This window comes from Penicillium cosmopolitanum (genome assembly GCF_028827165.1).
Source record: "Penicillium cosmopolitanum strain IBT 29677 chromosome Unknown utg000005l:1.0-4006212.0:1.0-4009387.0, whole genome shotgun sequence".
Lineage (NCBI taxonomy): Eukaryota > Fungi > Ascomycota > Eurotiomycetes > Eurotiales > Aspergillaceae > Penicillium > Penicillium cosmopolitanum.
Window position 1 is genome coordinate 1,614,836 of NW_026622675.1, and position 16,794 is coordinate 1,631,629.

The following is a 16,794-nucleotide window of genomic DNA, read 5'->3' on the forward strand; positions in this document are numbered from 1 at the left end:
GTCAATTCGACCCTCTCGAATGGTTACGCTGCCAATTATTCTGTCGAGACATGGAGCAATACTTGAACTTGACGCCTAGACGGGGATTACAACGAGTGATGCACTTTCCTTTATACTTTGTATAGTAGTAGTATTTTATCTTTGGTATTACGGTCGTCATAACACGCGTATCTCAGCCATATATAAATGGGGTATTTCAACCTGTCCCATGATTATCCTTTCTTTCGTGAATCATAACATTCATAAAAGCACTCACATTGTCATGATATTCACGGTAAAAGCTATTAGTACTAGTAGAATGTCACAGAGCTACTAGTATGCAGAACTAGTAAGCTATGTGCAACCATCGAATTTGCTATTGCTTAGCATACTCTTTGATCGGCGGCTCATTATCCCCAACATACCCATAAGTCAAAGTATCAAGACTCCCATAAACAAGCGCCATAACCTCCGTCCCCAGCAAATCATCAAGCCCCAGCCCCGGCGGAACCAACTGATTACAAACAGTATCCAAATCGACACGCGCCAAATCCCCCGGTCCATCATGCGTAATAGCATCCGCAAAAAGCGCAAACGCAAGCGGATTAACCAGCATCGTCTCATGCAGATAAAACCCACCAGCCGGCAAACCAGGACACCCAACCTGAATCTGAACATTACTCACGCCCACACCCCGTTCATCAAGCAAATACGCCGACGCATTCGTGCCAATTTGAGGTTGAACGACTTGATCAACACCGGAATAGACACTCGTTGTAGGGACAAATGCAAAATCTCCTCTTTCATGCCCACCCCAAAGAGCATGGATGAGATTCGAGTTGTAGTACTGCTGTTTAATACTCGGCGTGCACAACGGCGACGACGATGTCAGGCAGACAGCGGCGAAAAGCGTGCCGTGGAAATCTGCGCTCAATGCCATGAAATCTTCCACGATGTCCCGGGTCGAGGGCCAGTATTTCAGTGCCCATTGTACGTCGATTCCCCCCTGCGACCAGGATATCACGCCGATTTTACGGCCGTTGGGGCCGTTGTAGCTGGCGTTGGAGATGGCGGAGATGTAGTTCATTGCGTAGGCGACATATTCAGCGTTGACTTGAATATCACCCAGTGAATTTCCTGGTATGTTTACCCAGACTGGATCTGCAAAGTCGGACTCGGCGAGGAGTTTCGCGTAACTGAAGTGATAGGTACTGCCAGCTGGATCGGCGGTTCCAGGGACCAGGAGGACGGGGGTTCTATTGTTGGCGCCGTATTCGAATGTTTCTGGAATAAAGATTACTGAGCGGAGATCCTGTTCACTTTGGCTGTATGGTGCGTCTTTGGTCTCTTTCTTGGGGTAGATAGGATTCGGCGGATTCACGGTGTTGTTATTGTTGCTTGAGTTGATATCCTGATCTATGATACCGGCGATGAGGTCAAGGGTGTTTTGTGGTGCTAGACCGTTCAGGACGAGGTTTGTTGCGATTGTCAGGATGTTATGTTCCTCATTGGAAGAGGGGGGTATTTCGGCGAGAGATGCGAAGGCTTCTTCGAGGGTTGTGACTGGGTTTATTTTTCCGGCTTGAACGTCTTTTAGGGCGGATTCGAGGAGTGTGATTTGTTGGATGGTTTCTTTGTCAAGGTTGAAGAAGCCAAGAAATGCATTTTCGAGAATCTCGATTGTTCCTGGAGAGTCTCGTGTTTCAAGGGTTGACAGGTCATGAATGATGTTGGGGACTGGGGTTCCGAGGGTCGAGGGGACCAGTGAGGAGAAGAGAGCGAGTGATCTTGAAAAGCGCATTGTGGTGAGTTTAACGAATGCGTGTGTTAAGATTTTGGATACTGGAAGTTCCGGACCATGATGGTAAGTTTCTCTGGCAAGAGGAGCATATCCTTCGAAGTAATCGCGTCAATAACTTCACAGTTTGTTATCACCAGCAGACATGTAAACAATGAAAACCGACATCCACGATAGACGAGCACCAGTTGAACTCAGAGAAATTATTTTTCGTCCATCCCTTGGGGCTTTTATGCATTCTTTTGATCCGTTGGTGCTTGAATCGAGACTTGCAGATCTGCATTCCATACTAACCTTAGTAGAATATCTTAACAAACAAAGCGCGTAAAAGTTTCTCTCTCGCGTGTATAGTCAGGTTCAAGTTGGCTGCCAATTTTGGGCTCTCACTATTTATTCTGAAGCCGAGTATTGATAAATGCCCAAGAATTCAACCTCCTTGTGTTTTTACCAGTGAATCACGGTCGTATCTTTCGACCTCAACAACGATCTGTGTCATGATTGTTAAACGTGAAAATCAAATGCATGAAAATAATTGTCGCCAAACCTTACTAGGAGTACTCGAGTGGGAATGCAATACAAAGATATATTCAAAATTCATGGATATTAAAGAGCTTTCGCCCAGGTGAATGGTGTCCCGCGTTTCCGAGAGAAGTTCAATCGGTCCATGCCGCCTTGATATTATCGTCAACCCGACTCCAGCTCTCCTGAATCGCATCGTCCACATTTATCTGTCCTAATAATTCGTCGCCGAGAGCATTGCAAACAATTTTCGCCATTTTCCCATTCTTCATATCGTAGAGAGCCCAGACCTTGACTCGAATGACGTCCCCGGGCTTCACTTTGTGGCTATGAACGGCATTTTCGGTAGCCCTGAGGTAGAAGAAGTACGCCTCCATGCTGAAGAAGATTCGATTTCCGTTGAACATGGCAATCATCGGGACGACAGTCTCATTTGCGTCGGCGTGCACGATAGAATAATGGTCCATTATCCCCTTCGATCCAACAAGAGTTCCAATCTCAGGATCCGGGATCGTTAGAGTGACATCCTTATCGTAAAATTCGTGCTGAGCAGCATAATCCTTGGCGTTAAACGCTTTGATGTAGTTCAGAAATTCCTTCAGTGAGAGTGAGGGCGCCATCTTTGATCGATTTGTTTTTGTGATGGGTATTGAGTAGTTGGAACGGATGATATCCTATTTGACTGAATAGTGGTTAACAGTCGATGTGTCTGAAAAATTGGCGAGCCAGATGCCCAGGTGTTACTAGTTTTTTATATTTGAGCAAATGGATAAGTCCCGATGCCCCCCACATTCACCGTGACCCTTTTCGGTACCCCATTCCTCAATTTTGGGAACAAGTATCACAATTGTGCAATCTCGGCCCGCATAGTTTTAGGGGCTTACATATATTGCATGAGAATAGACCTTGGCAAAGTGAGGGTATAGTTCAACAAAACGAATCAAAAGAGTTGAATGAGGAGCAAATACCTGCTGAAACCGCCAAGACTTTGCGTCGTCCATTTGCTGACGTGTAAATCCCCGTCATCACTCAGTGATGTTGGTGAAATCCCCACCTTGGGTTTCCCCACTTCTTTCCCACTCTCACCCCGGCTTCATTTCTCGACGAGAGCTTCCAACACATTCAATCAAGATGGGATCCTCTAGATCGAAGAAGGCACCCGACACCGCTACTACTAAACGCTTCCATTGCCCCCAATGTAGCAAGAAGTACACAAAATTAGAACACCTCACTGTTGGTCTTGCCCATTTCCTACCCAACCAGCGTTCATGGATTGACTAAGAATAATAGAGGCATGAGCGAACACGTGAGTGAAAAGAAGCGGACAGAATGAGCTTCCCTCACCGATGCACAGATTCAAATTCAAAGCCATTTCAATGTCGTCAATGTGGAAGATCCTTTGGCCGCCAGGATGTTCTGGGCAGACATTTGAGATTACACACGGGCAGTAGTAGCTCGACAAAGGACCAGAATCCAACTCCCGAGACTGGAACTCTACAACATGACCAAGGCCAATCTCAGGGAACTCCTACTCCGGCAGCCACAACCTGCCTCGCACAGGTTGAATCGGCCGGCCTGTCCAATTTTCCAGAGCCACATAATTGGCTTGATTCTGACAACCTACTTGAATGGTTGATGTCTGACACGAACGGAAACTCTACAATACCGCTACCATTGATCGACTTCCCAGGTGCATCTAGCGCAAGCGAATATCTAGGCTTGGCAGTGCCCAGGGACTTGGAATTAGCACAGGCACCACAGGGCCCTGGCAATATGGCGTTGAGCCAGATATACAAACTCATCGATGATCTCTCTCGAAGATTAAATTCCGAAGTTCATCATTCAGGATTTACCTCCTCATTTCTGGATGCCTGTCTCGATGAGTTCTTCAAACGAGTATCGCCAAGTTTTCCAGTCATTCACGAACAGACATTTACTCTGCAAAAGTCCATACCGCCTCTTCTTTTGAACATGGTTGCACTGGGATCATTATTCGTTTGCGAGGAAGGTGCACTGGAAAAAGGAGAGATGCTTTGGCGTCTTGGCCACACGGCAGTCGCAACCTCATGGCAAACGTTGATTGAAATCAGAGGGCCGTGGGATGCATATGATGGGGTTCAGCTTGTGCTCACCGCATTACTGGGACAAACATATGCGTTGCTTTCTAGCAATTCTAATATACGGACAACAGCATCTGTGTTCCATGGCCTGGGCTTCTATTGGGCGAGGACGTCAGGAATGTACAATGTCAGTGAGATTTTACCGGAAGATCTACCAACTCTGCAGATGTCGGACGAGGAGAAGAATACCGCATGGAGAAGCTGGGCTGCAGTCGAGGTTCAACGGCGGGCTATACTTGGCCACTACATTCTTGATGGCCTCATATCGCAAGCATCTGGCTCTCCAGCTAGCGCAAGGCATTTGATCAATAGGATCGGAACAGCCTGCTCCGATGAAGCATTTGCAGCCCCAACTGCTGATGAATGGATTATTGAAATGCAGAACTCAGCCAAAGGGCAACCGATATCGGAAGCTTTTGCTCACGTTTTCTCGTCTAATTATGCTACCAATCCGCTGCAACTCGCTCATTTCTCCATATTTGTTATCATTGAGGGATTGCAATCCTTGATATCTGACTTACACGAAGCAAAAGGACAGGTGTTTGGCACTGTATCCAAGAAGCAAATCATCCAAGCTATGCTCAATATTTTTGAAGGGAATATTTTACCTAGGTCCGAGGCTTCTAATGTGCATCATCTTCAGGTATTCATCCGATGGCATTCTGTGTTCATCGAAGCGACTGCACCATCGATATTAATATATCGATGGCTGTGCAGTCAATTCAATCTACCCCAGATTCTTGGTGGTGTACATGCTAAACCCGAAGGCCATCTTGGAGAATTTGATCTTCACTCTTGGGCTGCGAAGGCGGATGCTCTTCGGGCAACTCTTCATGCAATATCAATTACCAGGATTCTGGATGACTTGCCTCTCAGCCAAGCATATACTATGCATATACCCACGGCGGTATTTACATCGGCGGTTGTAATAACCGCCATGTGCCTTCTCAACCGGGAAGTTATCGAAGTTCCTCAAAAGTACACATGGTCGGAAGTTTGGACCTCTCAGCTCCACGAATCTGCTTCGCCAGATCATGAAATTATTGAGGAATTCTTGGAAGGACTAAATCCAAACAACGGAAAGACCATGGTTTCGATCAGCCTCTTGGGCGAGATCAATTCACTGCAGATAATCCTCAAAACTGTCGCGTCGAGATGGGGTGTTTCCGCTCAGATGAACGATATTATTGGAAGATTGGCGGATATTGCCCGTGAAAATCTTGGCCATAGTGTATTAAATTAACGCAGGGATAAACTTAAGAATACTAGTCACGAAAGTAAAAATACACATGACTGGCAGACTACTAGTCTGATGGCCTGCTGGCACGAGAATACGTTCAAGTTTGACATTTGAATTAAACTAGTACTACCAGCACAAAGTCTCAAAGTTTCTCCGCACCCACCCCAGAAAACTTATGATTCATATCAGGTAGAACAGTAGCAAGTATAGCCATCTCTTCCGTAGCATGCTTCAATAGCCCCTTTGCAAATTCATCCGGGACATTTGCCTTCCTGATCTCCGGATCGGTAACACCGTCCACATCACCCAGCCAAAACCTAGATCGCATTCTGACACCATCTGGCTCATTCTTAATCAAATGAATCAAATGTCCCACATACGTAAAATCATCATTCTCATCATCCCACATCCCCGTTCTTCCACAAACGGCCGTCGAATATCCCGCATTCTGGAACGCAACCTTCCAGTCAGGCCCGAAGTACTCGCTCGGGTCTTTGAAAGATACTTTAAGTTTCTGAAGCTCACCCCCAATATACTCATGAACTAGATGGTGGCCGCCGATATAGGTGCTGTTGTTATCGCGCGGGCCCTCCCAGTCAGAAAAGACGTGGTCGCGAGGATGCCAGATCTTGTACTGCTCCGTGTTGTGGATCCATCCGAACCACCAGTCTATCATTGCACCTGTGCAGGATTTCATGTAGGTTGACGCGGCAATATGGGTCATGCCGTCTTCAGTATGGGCCACTCCTGCCTCCAATGGGAGATAAGGATGTTCGAGGAGGAGTTTGGCATCCTTGAGGGCGAGGCCTGTCGGTGGGGCCGATTCACTCATAGTAGAAGAGAGGATAGTGAGGGGTTCGGCGGTTTATTGGGTATGCCCTGGTAATAATTAAATTCCATTCCACCTAGTGATGTCTGATTCGGTCTTTTAAATAGCGAGGCGGGCTGTCAGTGTGGGGAAGCGAGCATGTGGGGAATAACTACATCGTGGGCTGCCGCGGTTTCAAATGACATAATTACGATTGATAATTGTCAGAGACATGGGGTAATAATTAGTGTTTAGCTGAGGACGCAAATGACATTCGTGGAGATCATTCCAATAACCAATTCCTCTTTAATGCAGGGTCTATATATTTCTAATTTCTAAAAGATGATGCTCTTCACCACGACAAATGAATCTTCAAAGATTGAAGCAGCTTTTCTGGCCCTGAATCTGTTGGAAGACAAGACAAAATATGTTGGTCTGGGCGCACTAGTACCGCACGTCCACTTAATCCCATCAAGTCGAGCCACTGAGCATTCTCCAACCCAGGCTGAAGCGTAAAATCAACCCCATACACAACAACTCGCAGTGATAAAGCACTAGCTACATGTGCAGGTAGAACCTCGAAGAGTCGTTTAACAGACGACTTGAAATAGGCGGCATTTCCCTCATCAACCAAAAGAGTGAAAGAACCAAGACGACACAGGTCTAACGTAGAGAATCGCTTCTGAGAAATTTGCTCAATCGATAGCTCTCGCACATACGAAGAGTCAATGGCACACAGTGGCAACTGCTGCTCTGTGAGCACTTCAATCCAGGCATGTGGAAGTCGAGCTCCTGGGACACACGAAGACTTGAATAGCGAAACATTTTTCGGAACTTGCGTGTCACCATACACATAACCGATATGGAGACCCAGGTTATCGAAGTGCTCACGCTGGCCTTCAATTCCCTTATTGATCTCGATCATGGCCTCAGGATCCTGAATATTCCGATAGAGATTTTTTCTAGAAACCTCCACATCTGGATCTGTAGTACCAAGTGCCTTCAGCAAGCCAAATATCTGCTTGCCATTCTTCACGCTTTGCTCTGCATTGATGAGAGCGACCTGGCGACGTTCAGCCTCGTAGGTATCAAGTAGATCATCTCCGCCCCATCCATGATGAGCAGCGGCAAGTTTGTATGCAAGATTGTGCACGTCGCCCAGGCCTGAATTCAGACCGAGACCGCCCGTAGGCGGGAATGAATGTGCAGCATCACCAGCTCTAGAAGGATGGGTTAGAGAAGTTGCTTTGTATTCAGCTCTATAGAAAGGGTAGTACTTACAGGAAGACGTTCCCAGCGCGATATGAATGTGCTACTTTCCGACTTAGGAGCCATGGACGGAAGCTGAGCACATCATATGGTATCTTGACGCCAAATGCCGCATCTACCACTTTTCGGCAATGCTCTTCGTTCCATGCGTCCACGGGATGTTTCTCGGACTACATATGCATGCTTCAGTATGTGCTTGCATCCCATATAGTTATACCCGGGGTGAAGCTACTCACATCGAAATTGCAAATCAGAACTTGATTACCGGACAGCTCATAGCCGATTATAAACCCGGATACCTGTGGATCCATAACCCAATGAAGCATACCGACTCGCTCTTTGATCACAGGTCTAAGATCAGCATTGATGTGAATCGTCATCATAGTTTCGGCTGTTTATTATAATCAGTATATCTCCTGCCATCTGAGAAGCATGCATTTGAAAATGCATGGTATACTGACTGGCTTCTTCGCCTTCGCTTGTGATACCGAGATGCTTCCTCACAGCACTTTTGGCACCATCACACGCGATGACATGTCGAGATCCGATCCTGTACTCCTTCTGAGTGGCACGGTCTTCGATAGTCGTTATCACCTCATTGTCATTCTAGTATAAGTTAGTAATGCAGACAAAGAAAGATGTTATCAGTCTGCATGTAACTTCCCTGCTCCAAGCTCACGAACGAATGATTCTTTCGAATTTCAACAAAACTAGTCTTTAACAGCCTCTTCGATATAATATCCTCAAAGGCAGGTTGAGGAATGTTATGGATCATCTGGAACCAGTTATTATCGTGATATCTCTCACATGCTAGTTGAAGAAGACTTGCCGTCGGAGTATCATTAAGAACCTCCTTGTCCATTCTTTCGTATGGAAGCCGACCAACTTGCTTGCCAGTTAAACTGGTAATGAAGTTCACCCAGTACGCATCTTCACGAGGACTTCCAAGGCTGCGAATCTCATTCACATCTAGTCCGGCTTGGCGACAAAATTCGAGAGATCTTGGAGACAGGGCGTGCGCTTTAGGGGCTGCCAGTCTTGTTGGGTATCGCTCGATGATCAAGGAACGCACTAGTTCAATTTAGACGATGGCTTGTAGCCTTTGAGCGGGGTAGAGCTACCGTTCAGCTGTTCAAGAAGGAAAGCGAGTAGAAGACCTGATGGTCCACCTCCAATAATGAGGATTGGGACTTCTTCGTCCGGTGTTGAATTGTGGATGAGAGGCGACATCTTCGGCACGCGTAGGTCCAAGGGTTCACAGAATGACAATAAAGATATCTTGGAGGCTCGGAACAATAATCTACTGCTAATAATTAATGGACTCTCGTGGCCTTTACAGTGGGGGGTCTTTAGTGTCTCGGAAGTGGGGAGCGGGGAAGTGGGAAAGTGGGAAAAGTGGACATTTTGAGATCAATAGATACCACTTGCGACTCTTCTAACTATGTGGTGGGTAGTGGTAGACTACTGTAGATGGTAACGCTCCAACAACTTGCAACAAATAAGAGTGTAAATTCTTGGAGGTCTTGGTTGGAGTTCTGTACGTCTCGAGAAATAGCGGATTGGAAATCCTCCGAATTGTTCTGCTCCCACCGTAGCTAGCATCCTCGGGGATAAGCTCGCTTTCATTTATGGCGGAAAGCCGAAGATAGGTCTCGCATATATGGGAGCGGATGGGCATAGAGCATAGCTGTTGCTCGACCATGTCCGATATATATTCCGAAGCCGCAATCCAGGGCCGATAGTTGGTTTAACTTCGTTTCGCGATCTTCAAATATCTGGTAGGTCGAGAGAGCTTGGTGGGACTTGCAATTTGATAGCGCAGTATCACGCGCCATACATCTCTTCGGACTGCTTAGGTCATATTGAGCACGGGTGATATGCAGAGTCTTTTTTTCATAAACCCATGCGATGTATGTGTTCTTCCAGGTGAAGACAGCGTGTTAGTACAAGACGGGGACTTGACTGACACAGCTCATCCGCCGTTATCCCGCAGCTTAGCCAATGCAGCCATGACACCTTCACTCAACTCTTCAGCCGGCTGTTTCTCCTTCGAAGACTCCTGAGCAGGCGCGGCAGCTAAAGATTCCAACTCCGCTGTCCTACGGCTCTCTTCCATAACAGCTCGGAGAATTTGTTCATCCTCATCCATGTCTTGATGGGACTGACGAGGTCTCGGTACCACTGGCGGTTTTGGCTTGCTTGGTGCCTGGGTCCGAGGCAGAGTTGTTTTCTTCGTACTTCCAACCCGGAAATCTTCCCGTACGGCGCTGCACCATTGTTGAACCTTCTTCTCACCCCAGCCCGGAACCGCGCTGATCTGCTCGGGTTGCGCATTGACCGCATTTTGAAGACTGCCGAATGTAGATATCAAGCTTGCCGTGTCAGACTTGTTAATCGCGCGTGGGGTTGTGACAAATTCTTCGATGGATTCTTTATATGTTTGAGCTTGTTGGGAGCGAATTGCGGTCGGTTGGGCGTATTCGGATGATTTGAAGAGCTCGAGGTATTGGGCTGCTTCGGGGGCGGACCAGCAGAGGATTAGGGTGAGGTTGTTGATGATGGATGTTTTGGAGAGTTCTTTTAGTGGGTCTTCGTGGTTTGGGATGTCGACCATGACTAGCACTATGCGTAGGTTGTATTTGCCTGCTAACAATCGGACTCGGGAGTAAATATATTCGGGGTGGAGACGGTGGTATTTTAGCGAGAGAAAGAGGGCGCATGTTGTCACGCCAACTACATAGTCGGCTCGGATGTCTGCATATTCCCATGGAAGAAGTTTGATATGATTTAGGATTGGATTGCCCTTCTGTCGTGTCGACACGAGGATCGCAGATGGACCAGGGCGGTTCGCGAGGGCCTGTGGTTTGGGTTGTTGCACCTTGGGTTGACTTGTTGAGGGGGTTGCTGGAGTCGCGGAGCCCGTTGACTGCGACCTTGAGGCTTCATTTGATTGAGCGTCCATGGCGGATGCTTGAGAGAGGGTGCAACAGTGCAGAGTGTTGCTGTGGAGTATTGAGGGAAGGTAAGGTAGCTCGGCGCCGGCCCGGAGGTAAGTGATGCGATAAGAGATACTGCCTTATCGGTGCGTCTCACCGCCTCTGTTGCCGTCCATCTTTTTTCTGCCGCCTTATTTTTTGCAGCAGAAAAAAGTCCCAGTCAACGATTCACAATGGCTGAGCCAAACAGGAAACGACGCTTCTCTGACGAAGGTGTTGCCCAAGATACCGACGTCAAGATGGAAGAACCTACACAGGCCGCAGCTAAGACCTCAACGGCCGCCAAGCCGAACAACACCCTGTTCGTTCGATCGCTACCAGCCACGGCCACGAAAGACAGCCTCGCAGAGTTCTTTTCGCAATCCTACGTTCTCAAGCACGCTGTCACCGTCAACAACTCGGAAAAGCAATGTAAGGGTTATGGTTTCGTGACCTTCGCCGACCTCGAGGACGCCCAGAGCGCCTTGGAGGAACTCAATGGAGCCGACTTTGAGGGAAAGAAGATTCGAGTCGAATACGCCCAACAGCGTCACCGTGAGATTGACGAGAAACTTGGAAAGAGCAAGCCCGCCGCGAAATCGCAACAAATCAAGCAAGATCGCGAAGACGAGCATGCCGCAAACCAGCCCCCCTAAGCTGATCATTCGCAACCTGCCTTGGAGCATCAAGACAATTGAGGACCTCGCAGCTCTCTTCCGCAGTTACGGAAAGGTCAAATGGGCCGATCTCCCCAAACAAAACAACAAGCTTCGCGGTTTCGGCTTCGTCATTCTGCGCGGAAAGAAGAACGCCGAGAAGGCTCTTCAAGGCGTGAACGGAAAGGAAATCGATGGTCGCACACTGGCTGTTGATTGGGCCGTTGACAGGGAACAATGGGAGAATGTTAAGAAGGATGACGCTGACGAGGAGAAGGAGGACGATGATGTGGATATGGAGGACAAGGCCGCGAAGGAGGACGACGATGAGACTTCATCCGACGAGGACGAGGACGAAGAGGATGATGAGGACGACGACGATGAAGATCTGGAGGACCTCGAGGATTTGGACGAGGAGGCCCGCAAGGAACCAATCGAAGACGACCGTAATGAATGCACCGTCTTCCTCCGCAACCTGCCATTCACATGTACCAACGATACGCTCTATGAGCACTTCACCCAATTCGGTCCCCTTCGATATGCGCGCATTGTGCTTGACCGCGAAACCGAACGCCCTCGCGGAACCGGATTCGTGTGCTTCTGGAAGGTCGAGGACTGCATGACCTGCGTCCGTGAAGCCCCCAAGCTCGACACAGTGGTCGCCGAGAAGGAACGCTCCAAACCGGCCATGAAACACTCAATTCTTCAACACGAGAATTCCGACCCTACTGGTCGTTACACCCTGGACGGTCGAGTTCTACAGGTCGCCCGTGCCGTCAACAAGAATGAGGCTGCCAAGCTGAATGAAGAGGGTGTTTCGCGCCGTCTGGTGCGTGACAAGGATAAGCGTCGTCTCTACCTGCTGTCCGAGGGTACCATCCCCTCCAACTCCCCTCTCTATAAGAAGCTTTCTCCTTCCGAGATCAAGATGCGCGAGGAGAGCTACAAGCAGCGAGAGGGATTCATCAAGAAGAACCCCGCCCTCCACCTCAGTCTCACCCGTTTGTCAATCCGCAACCTTCCCCGTCACATCACATCCAAGGATCTCAAGCAACTTGCCCGTGAGGCCGTTGTCGGTTTCGCCAAGGATGTCAAGGCCGAGAAGCGCCAGTCCCTCTCTCGGGAGGAGCAGCAGCGATCCCGCGAGACCATGAAGGAACTTGAGCACGAGCGCAAGGAGAAGAAGGCCGGTATCGTCCGACAAGCCAAGATTGTCTTCGAGACTCGTGAGGGTACTAAGGTGCCCGAGAAGGAAGGTGGTGGTCGCAGTCGTGGTTACGGTTTCATCGAATACTACACTCACCGTCACGCGCTGATGGGTCTGCGCTGGCTCAACTGCCACCCGATCGAGATCCCGGCGAACTCGGACTCGGAAGAGAAGGAAAAGCGCAAGCGCCTGGTTGTTGAGTTTGCTATTGAGAACGCCCAGGTTATCAAGCGTCGTCAAGAGTTGCAAGACAAGAAGAAACAGCAGGCCAAGGAGAAGGCAGAGAAGGATGCAAAGGGGGAGCAAGAAGAGGAGAAGGGTCAGAAGGGTCAGAAGCGGAAGCGCTCAGAAAAGGGCAAGGATAGCAAGGAAGATGGGGAGGATGTTGAGGAGGACAAGGTCGCGAAGCGCAATCGGATTATTGGCAAGAAGCGCGCGCAGCGTAAGGCCCGTAAGGCATGAGTGTGCGCGTGAACTTGAAGGATTTAAAACATGTATAGAGCTTGTTTCTGTATCTAATGCCCGATATACCATTCTAAATCAAAAGCATTGTGATTGTCATTTCAACGATCGTGATCGTGAGAGTCAGAGTAAAGGTTCTCCGATTGAGCATCATCGCGGGTATATTTCGTACACTCGATTTATCATAAACTTGAAGGCCTTTCCTTCAAGTTCCTTTTCCCAGCATATTCAAAGGTTCATTCACAGCCTCTCAGTCTTTTACGTATTCTTCGCACCCTCCACCTTGCCAACAATATTATACCGCTTGCTGAAGAACTGGTACCACTCATCCAGGACAGTCTTCTCCTTGTCCTCAAGGTCATACCATTCCGGTACGCAGTCCTCAGGCTTCAAGGACGACTTGGCGAGCGCACGAGAAGCATCCTTACCGGCGAAGACTATATCGAAGTTGATCCATTAGCATCTGTGCTCTTCTATCTTCTCCTTTCCGCAATCGCAATCTCGCGCAAAGGCCAAGTCCATAGCTTGCCACTCCCTGCATACCTTTATAAGAGCCGGTAGCACCGTACATCGGATTCTTGGTGACATCAAAGACAACGCCCTTCATAGCAACGAGAGTAGGGCGACTGGAATCGGAGCCTGGGAATAGCATCCTTCCGAGTTAGTTTCGACCTCGGCACAAAAGCAGACACCGGGGCGCGCGCGTACCGTCGCATTTGGCCAATTCCTCTGTGGAAATGGGGTCATCCTTTGGCGGGTCCAGTTGGACTGGGACCTTGGGAGCAAATCGTTCGCCCATGTTGTGTGTTTGGTGAGAGAAGTGTGTGAGAGGAAAGAGACTCGGAGGGTGGTTGGTTTGGATCGGAGGGAAAGTGAAAGTCGCGGGGCAAGCGGGGTTGTTCCCGTCGGCTGCTGACGAACTCGGCTCGCTGATTGATTGCTTGAGTATTGCGGTAGTATAGTCTATATTCTTATTTTTATTGACAGGAGACATTATTGTTAAATCAATCAATAACACTTGGACCCTTCCATTTAGAGAGTATTCTTTCAATTATATTTCGCCGGGTCCACATGATGAAGTTGAGATCGTTATACCTCAGATAGGTGTATAGGAACAAGGTACTACCTAGTAGTATCGGATTTAAAAAGAGTACTATACAGTATCCAACTCATTGCTAAATTATTAAATAGAATACTAGTACTTTGCTCCTGTAATATGACGTCAAAGTACCCTCCATCTCCAACTCGCCGCATGCAAATAACCCGCAGACCGGTGGCGCAAATCAGATGACAAGGGATCATGTTACATACTATGTACTATTTGTACAAAGGATCAGACGCCCCCCAAACTCTACATAACCTTCCAAATCCAACCTCCCTCCTCAACATACATCCTACCCCATACCAACCATCCTAGACATGCCATCATCACCTACTACCAAACCGGCGCAGAACAGCTCCGAAGAAGCTAGAGCACATCTCGCCGCCCCTCAAACTCGCCGTGACAATCCCCAGCGAGACCACAATGACTCTGACGTCATCCACCATGTATACTTCGAAGACAACGAGAGTTTCTTCCCACCGAGCTGGCTAGGTCAGGCTGTTGATCAGTCGGAGCGGAGGGTCTCTGCGGATAGTGCTGCAAGTCATGGCTCGCTGACGGTGGATCCTAGGGATGAGGGTCGACCGTATGGCCCTGCGGAAAAGGAACATCTTGATTGAGTTGACTTTGGCCCAAGTGGCCACGGTCGCTTGAATGATGTATTATGACTTGATTTTTGCAATGTGTATATGCTAGATCCTCATATTTTTCTGGGAATTCAAACATAAGACCTCGGGAGGGAATTTGACAGGGGTCCTTTACTTCTACTGGTACTTCACTACTGCTTCTCAATTAGTATTATTTACCCTCACTCATTCGTATTTTGATAGTATATGAGGCTTTGGGCTGGAGAAAGAAGAGCTCGGATTTGATATTTATAGCAGATAGTAGCTAAAGTAATAAATACATGGGGGTATCCAGGGAAGATACTGGATCTCGATGCAAATGAGTTTCTTTCAGGCTCGGTCGTCAGCCTGCAGTGTAGTATTATATACCCCCTTCTCGTTCAGATGGCCCTGAAAATAGAATCCCGATAATTCTCGTATGATTCCTTGACATGCTAGCCGGTAGCCAGTTCGTCGACCTAGGGAGGGTCGATATAGAAGAGGGAGGGCGGATCGTGTGGATTGGCCGTGTGTGCTGTGGTGATCCTCAATCTGGATCAGAGAAAATGTAGTAATCCAGGCGCTTGCATTCATCGACAAGCTCATTGAAGTCTTGTCCGTATAGATTATCTATCAGTTGTTCCCTGTAATCAACTGATAACTTTTTGAAGAGGTCCTCTTTGCGCTCTTCTTCGGGGATTCGTGCGTTCTCGGCGAGCAGACAAAATGTAGGAAAGAAATCGATAAACTTCATGGAACAATCCATGGAAAGAGCATGGTACTGACGAGACGCGTGTATGGCACGCCATGGGTCTCCGTAGATTTTCTCCAGGCGGGCGATCATATCAGTGGCGTCTTTGAAACGAAGGGTAGCGCCAGGTCGCATCCGAGGAGCAAGTTGTTGGGCAGCAGGTCCTTCACAACGGCTAAAGACGTAGGCCATTCGGAGCTGGGGGGTGTATAATTGATCTGAACTTGCCTGTAATTTGTTTTCGATCTTGAGCTTCCATGTCTCGAAATCCGGCTCTTTTCCATCCGAGAAGGCTGCAGGGTCTGGTATTGTGTATTTTATTGGCGGAGGCGTCATTTTTCGGACAGCGGCAATTTCCGCTTGTAGTATCTTGAAGTTGTGGTCCAGTTGGTTCCTGATGGATTGGATATCGAACCTCAATGGTTTCAGGCGAGCCTCGATCCAGTCAAATCCCGACTGGGCAGAGTGGGGGTGATTCATCTATCAACAAATTTTCTGGTTAGCCATATCACAGTAATTTTTCTGGTGCGGTAGGCAATTGCGTATGCTGACATTCTCCATGCCCGTCTTCTGCGAGTGTCTGCTTGATCGGTATTGTGGTAATGGGCCCGTTGGCACTGGCTCGGGAGTGGCTCGTGGAGAATATATAAACCTTTGCGTGACCCATCAAGGTGAAAGTCTGGTTTGGTGAGCTGAGTGCGTTGGACGGGAATGGTTGAAAAGGTTGAAGAAGGCTCGAGGTAAAGGTGAAGGTGAAGGTGAAGGGGAGTGAGCTTTGGAAGGGAAGGCACGAGGTCACTGGCGCTCCTGCCTCACTCCAGCCTTCACTACTAGTTAGCTCACCAGTACTAGTACTACTAGTATATTAACATAGGGTCACCACTACCATACACCATATCTATATCTAGCTCTCTATATGAGTTAATCTTACCCGGGCCGGGACCTAGATTTAGACTGTGCTGATTTGACATTCATATGCCGACATACCTCAACCCCACAGCCCCGCTTAAAGCCGCTTCCACTTCGACCGGGACCGCTGATTTGCTCCCAGCTCGGGATGTTTGCTCGGACTACGCCGACGGCCTCGGCCAACAAGCAGATTCCGCTATGTACGAGTCCTTTCTAAGAGCTTGCCAAGCAATCGAGGGGAGCTCGCCAAGATGCAAATTTTTCTTTTATCTCGATCCTTGTTTTTTTCTCTTTTCCTAATGAAATCGCCTCTGTCTTCCTTTTCTCTCCCTTTTCTTTGTACCTCTCATGCTGCAATAACATTTTATATATTTGACACGGTGATCGATCTGCA

General features: G+C 48.3%; 10 protein-coding genes across 10 annotated transcripts; 3 read left to right on the forward strand and 7 right to left on the reverse strand.

Annotated features, from left to right (window-relative positions):
- Positions 1 to 355: 355 nt before the first annotated feature.
- Positions 356 to 1,780, reverse strand: N7509_003657 (esterase/lipase family protein; the record flags this gene model as incomplete). Its single annotated transcript, XM_056628294.1, has 1 exon — positions 356 to 1,780. The coding sequence occupies one exon, from the start codon at positions 1,778 to 1,780 to the stop codon at positions 356 to 358; it is 1,425 nt and encodes a 474-aa protein (XP_056491028.1).
- Positions 1,781 to 2,430: 650 nt separating this feature from the next.
- N7509_003658 (nuclear transport factor 2 family protein) lies at positions 2,431 to 2,916 on the reverse strand (the record flags this gene model as incomplete). The annotated part of the gene is made up of 1 exon (XM_056628295.1): positions 2,431 to 2,916. The coding sequence occupies one exon, from the start codon at positions 2,914 to 2,916 to the stop codon at positions 2,431 to 2,433; it is 486 nt and encodes a 161-aa protein (XP_056491029.1).
- Positions 2,917 to 3,625: 709 nt separating this feature from the next.
- N7509_003659 (fungal specific transcription factor domain-containing protein) lies at positions 3,626 to 5,659 on the forward strand (the record flags this gene model as incomplete). The annotated part of the gene is made up of 1 exon (XM_056628296.1): positions 3,626 to 5,659. The coding sequence occupies one exon, from the start codon at positions 3,626 to 3,628 to the stop codon at positions 5,657 to 5,659; it is 2,034 nt and encodes a 677-aa protein (XP_056491030.1).
- A 139-nt stretch (positions 5,660 to 5,798) lies between these two features.
- On the reverse strand, positions 5,799 to 6,488 carry N7509_003660 (uncharacterized protein; the record flags this gene model as incomplete). The annotated part of the gene is made up of 1 exon (XM_056628297.1): positions 5,799 to 6,488. The coding sequence occupies one exon, from the start codon at positions 6,486 to 6,488 to the stop codon at positions 5,799 to 5,801; it is 690 nt and encodes a 229-aa protein (XP_056491031.1).
- Positions 6,489 to 6,816: 328 nt separating this feature from the next.
- Positions 6,817 to 8,963, reverse strand: N7509_003661 (FAD binding domain-containing protein; the record flags this gene model as incomplete). The annotated part of the gene is made up of 6 exons (XM_056628298.1): positions 6,817 to 7,684; positions 7,746 to 7,903; positions 7,970 to 8,124; positions 8,195 to 8,339; positions 8,413 to 8,804; positions 8,855 to 8,963. 6 exons carry the CDS (start codon positions 8,961 to 8,963, stop codon positions 6,817 to 6,819), a joined length of 1,827 nt encoding a protein of 608 aa, XP_056491032.1.
- Positions 8,964 to 9,705: 742 nt separating this feature from the next.
- N7509_003662 (DNA repair protein RAD10) lies at positions 9,706 to 10,695 on the reverse strand (the record flags this gene model as incomplete). Its single annotated transcript, XM_056628299.1, has 1 exon — positions 9,706 to 10,695. One exon carries the CDS (start codon positions 10,693 to 10,695, stop codon positions 9,706 to 9,708), a length of 990 nt encoding a protein of 329 aa, XP_056491033.1.
- Positions 10,696 to 10,902: 207 nt separating this feature from the next.
- On the forward strand, positions 10,903 to 13,033 carry N7509_003663 (mRNA-binding ribosome biosynthesis protein NOP4; the record flags this gene model as incomplete). The annotated part of the gene is made up of 2 exons (XM_056628300.1): positions 10,903 to 11,339; positions 11,392 to 13,033. The coding sequence occupies 2 exons, from the start codon at positions 10,903 to 10,905 to the stop codon at positions 13,031 to 13,033; spliced, it is 2,079 nt and encodes a 692-aa protein (XP_056491034.1).
- Positions 13,034 to 13,291: 258 nt separating this feature from the next.
- On the reverse strand, positions 13,292 to 13,832 carry N7509_003664 (putative progesterone binding protein; the record flags this gene model as incomplete). Its single annotated transcript, XM_056628301.1, has 3 exons — positions 13,292 to 13,470; positions 13,577 to 13,672; positions 13,742 to 13,832. The coding sequence occupies 3 exons, from the start codon at positions 13,830 to 13,832 to the stop codon at positions 13,292 to 13,294; spliced, it is 366 nt and encodes a 121-aa protein (XP_056491035.1).
- Positions 13,833 to 14,452: 620 nt separating this feature from the next.
- On the forward strand, positions 14,453 to 14,755 carry N7509_003665 (uncharacterized protein; the record flags this gene model as incomplete). Its single annotated transcript, XM_056628302.1, has 1 exon — positions 14,453 to 14,755. One exon carries the CDS (start codon positions 14,453 to 14,455, stop codon positions 14,753 to 14,755), a length of 303 nt encoding a protein of 100 aa, XP_056491036.1.
- A 532-nt stretch (positions 14,756 to 15,287) lies between these two features.
- N7509_003666 (uncharacterized protein) lies at positions 15,288 to 15,971 on the reverse strand (the record flags this gene model as incomplete). Its single annotated transcript, XM_056628303.1, has 1 exon — positions 15,288 to 15,971. The coding sequence occupies one exon, from the start codon at positions 15,969 to 15,971 to the stop codon at positions 15,288 to 15,290; it is 684 nt and encodes a 227-aa protein (XP_056491037.1).
- Between the last annotated feature and the right edge of the window lie 823 nt (positions 15,972 to 16,794).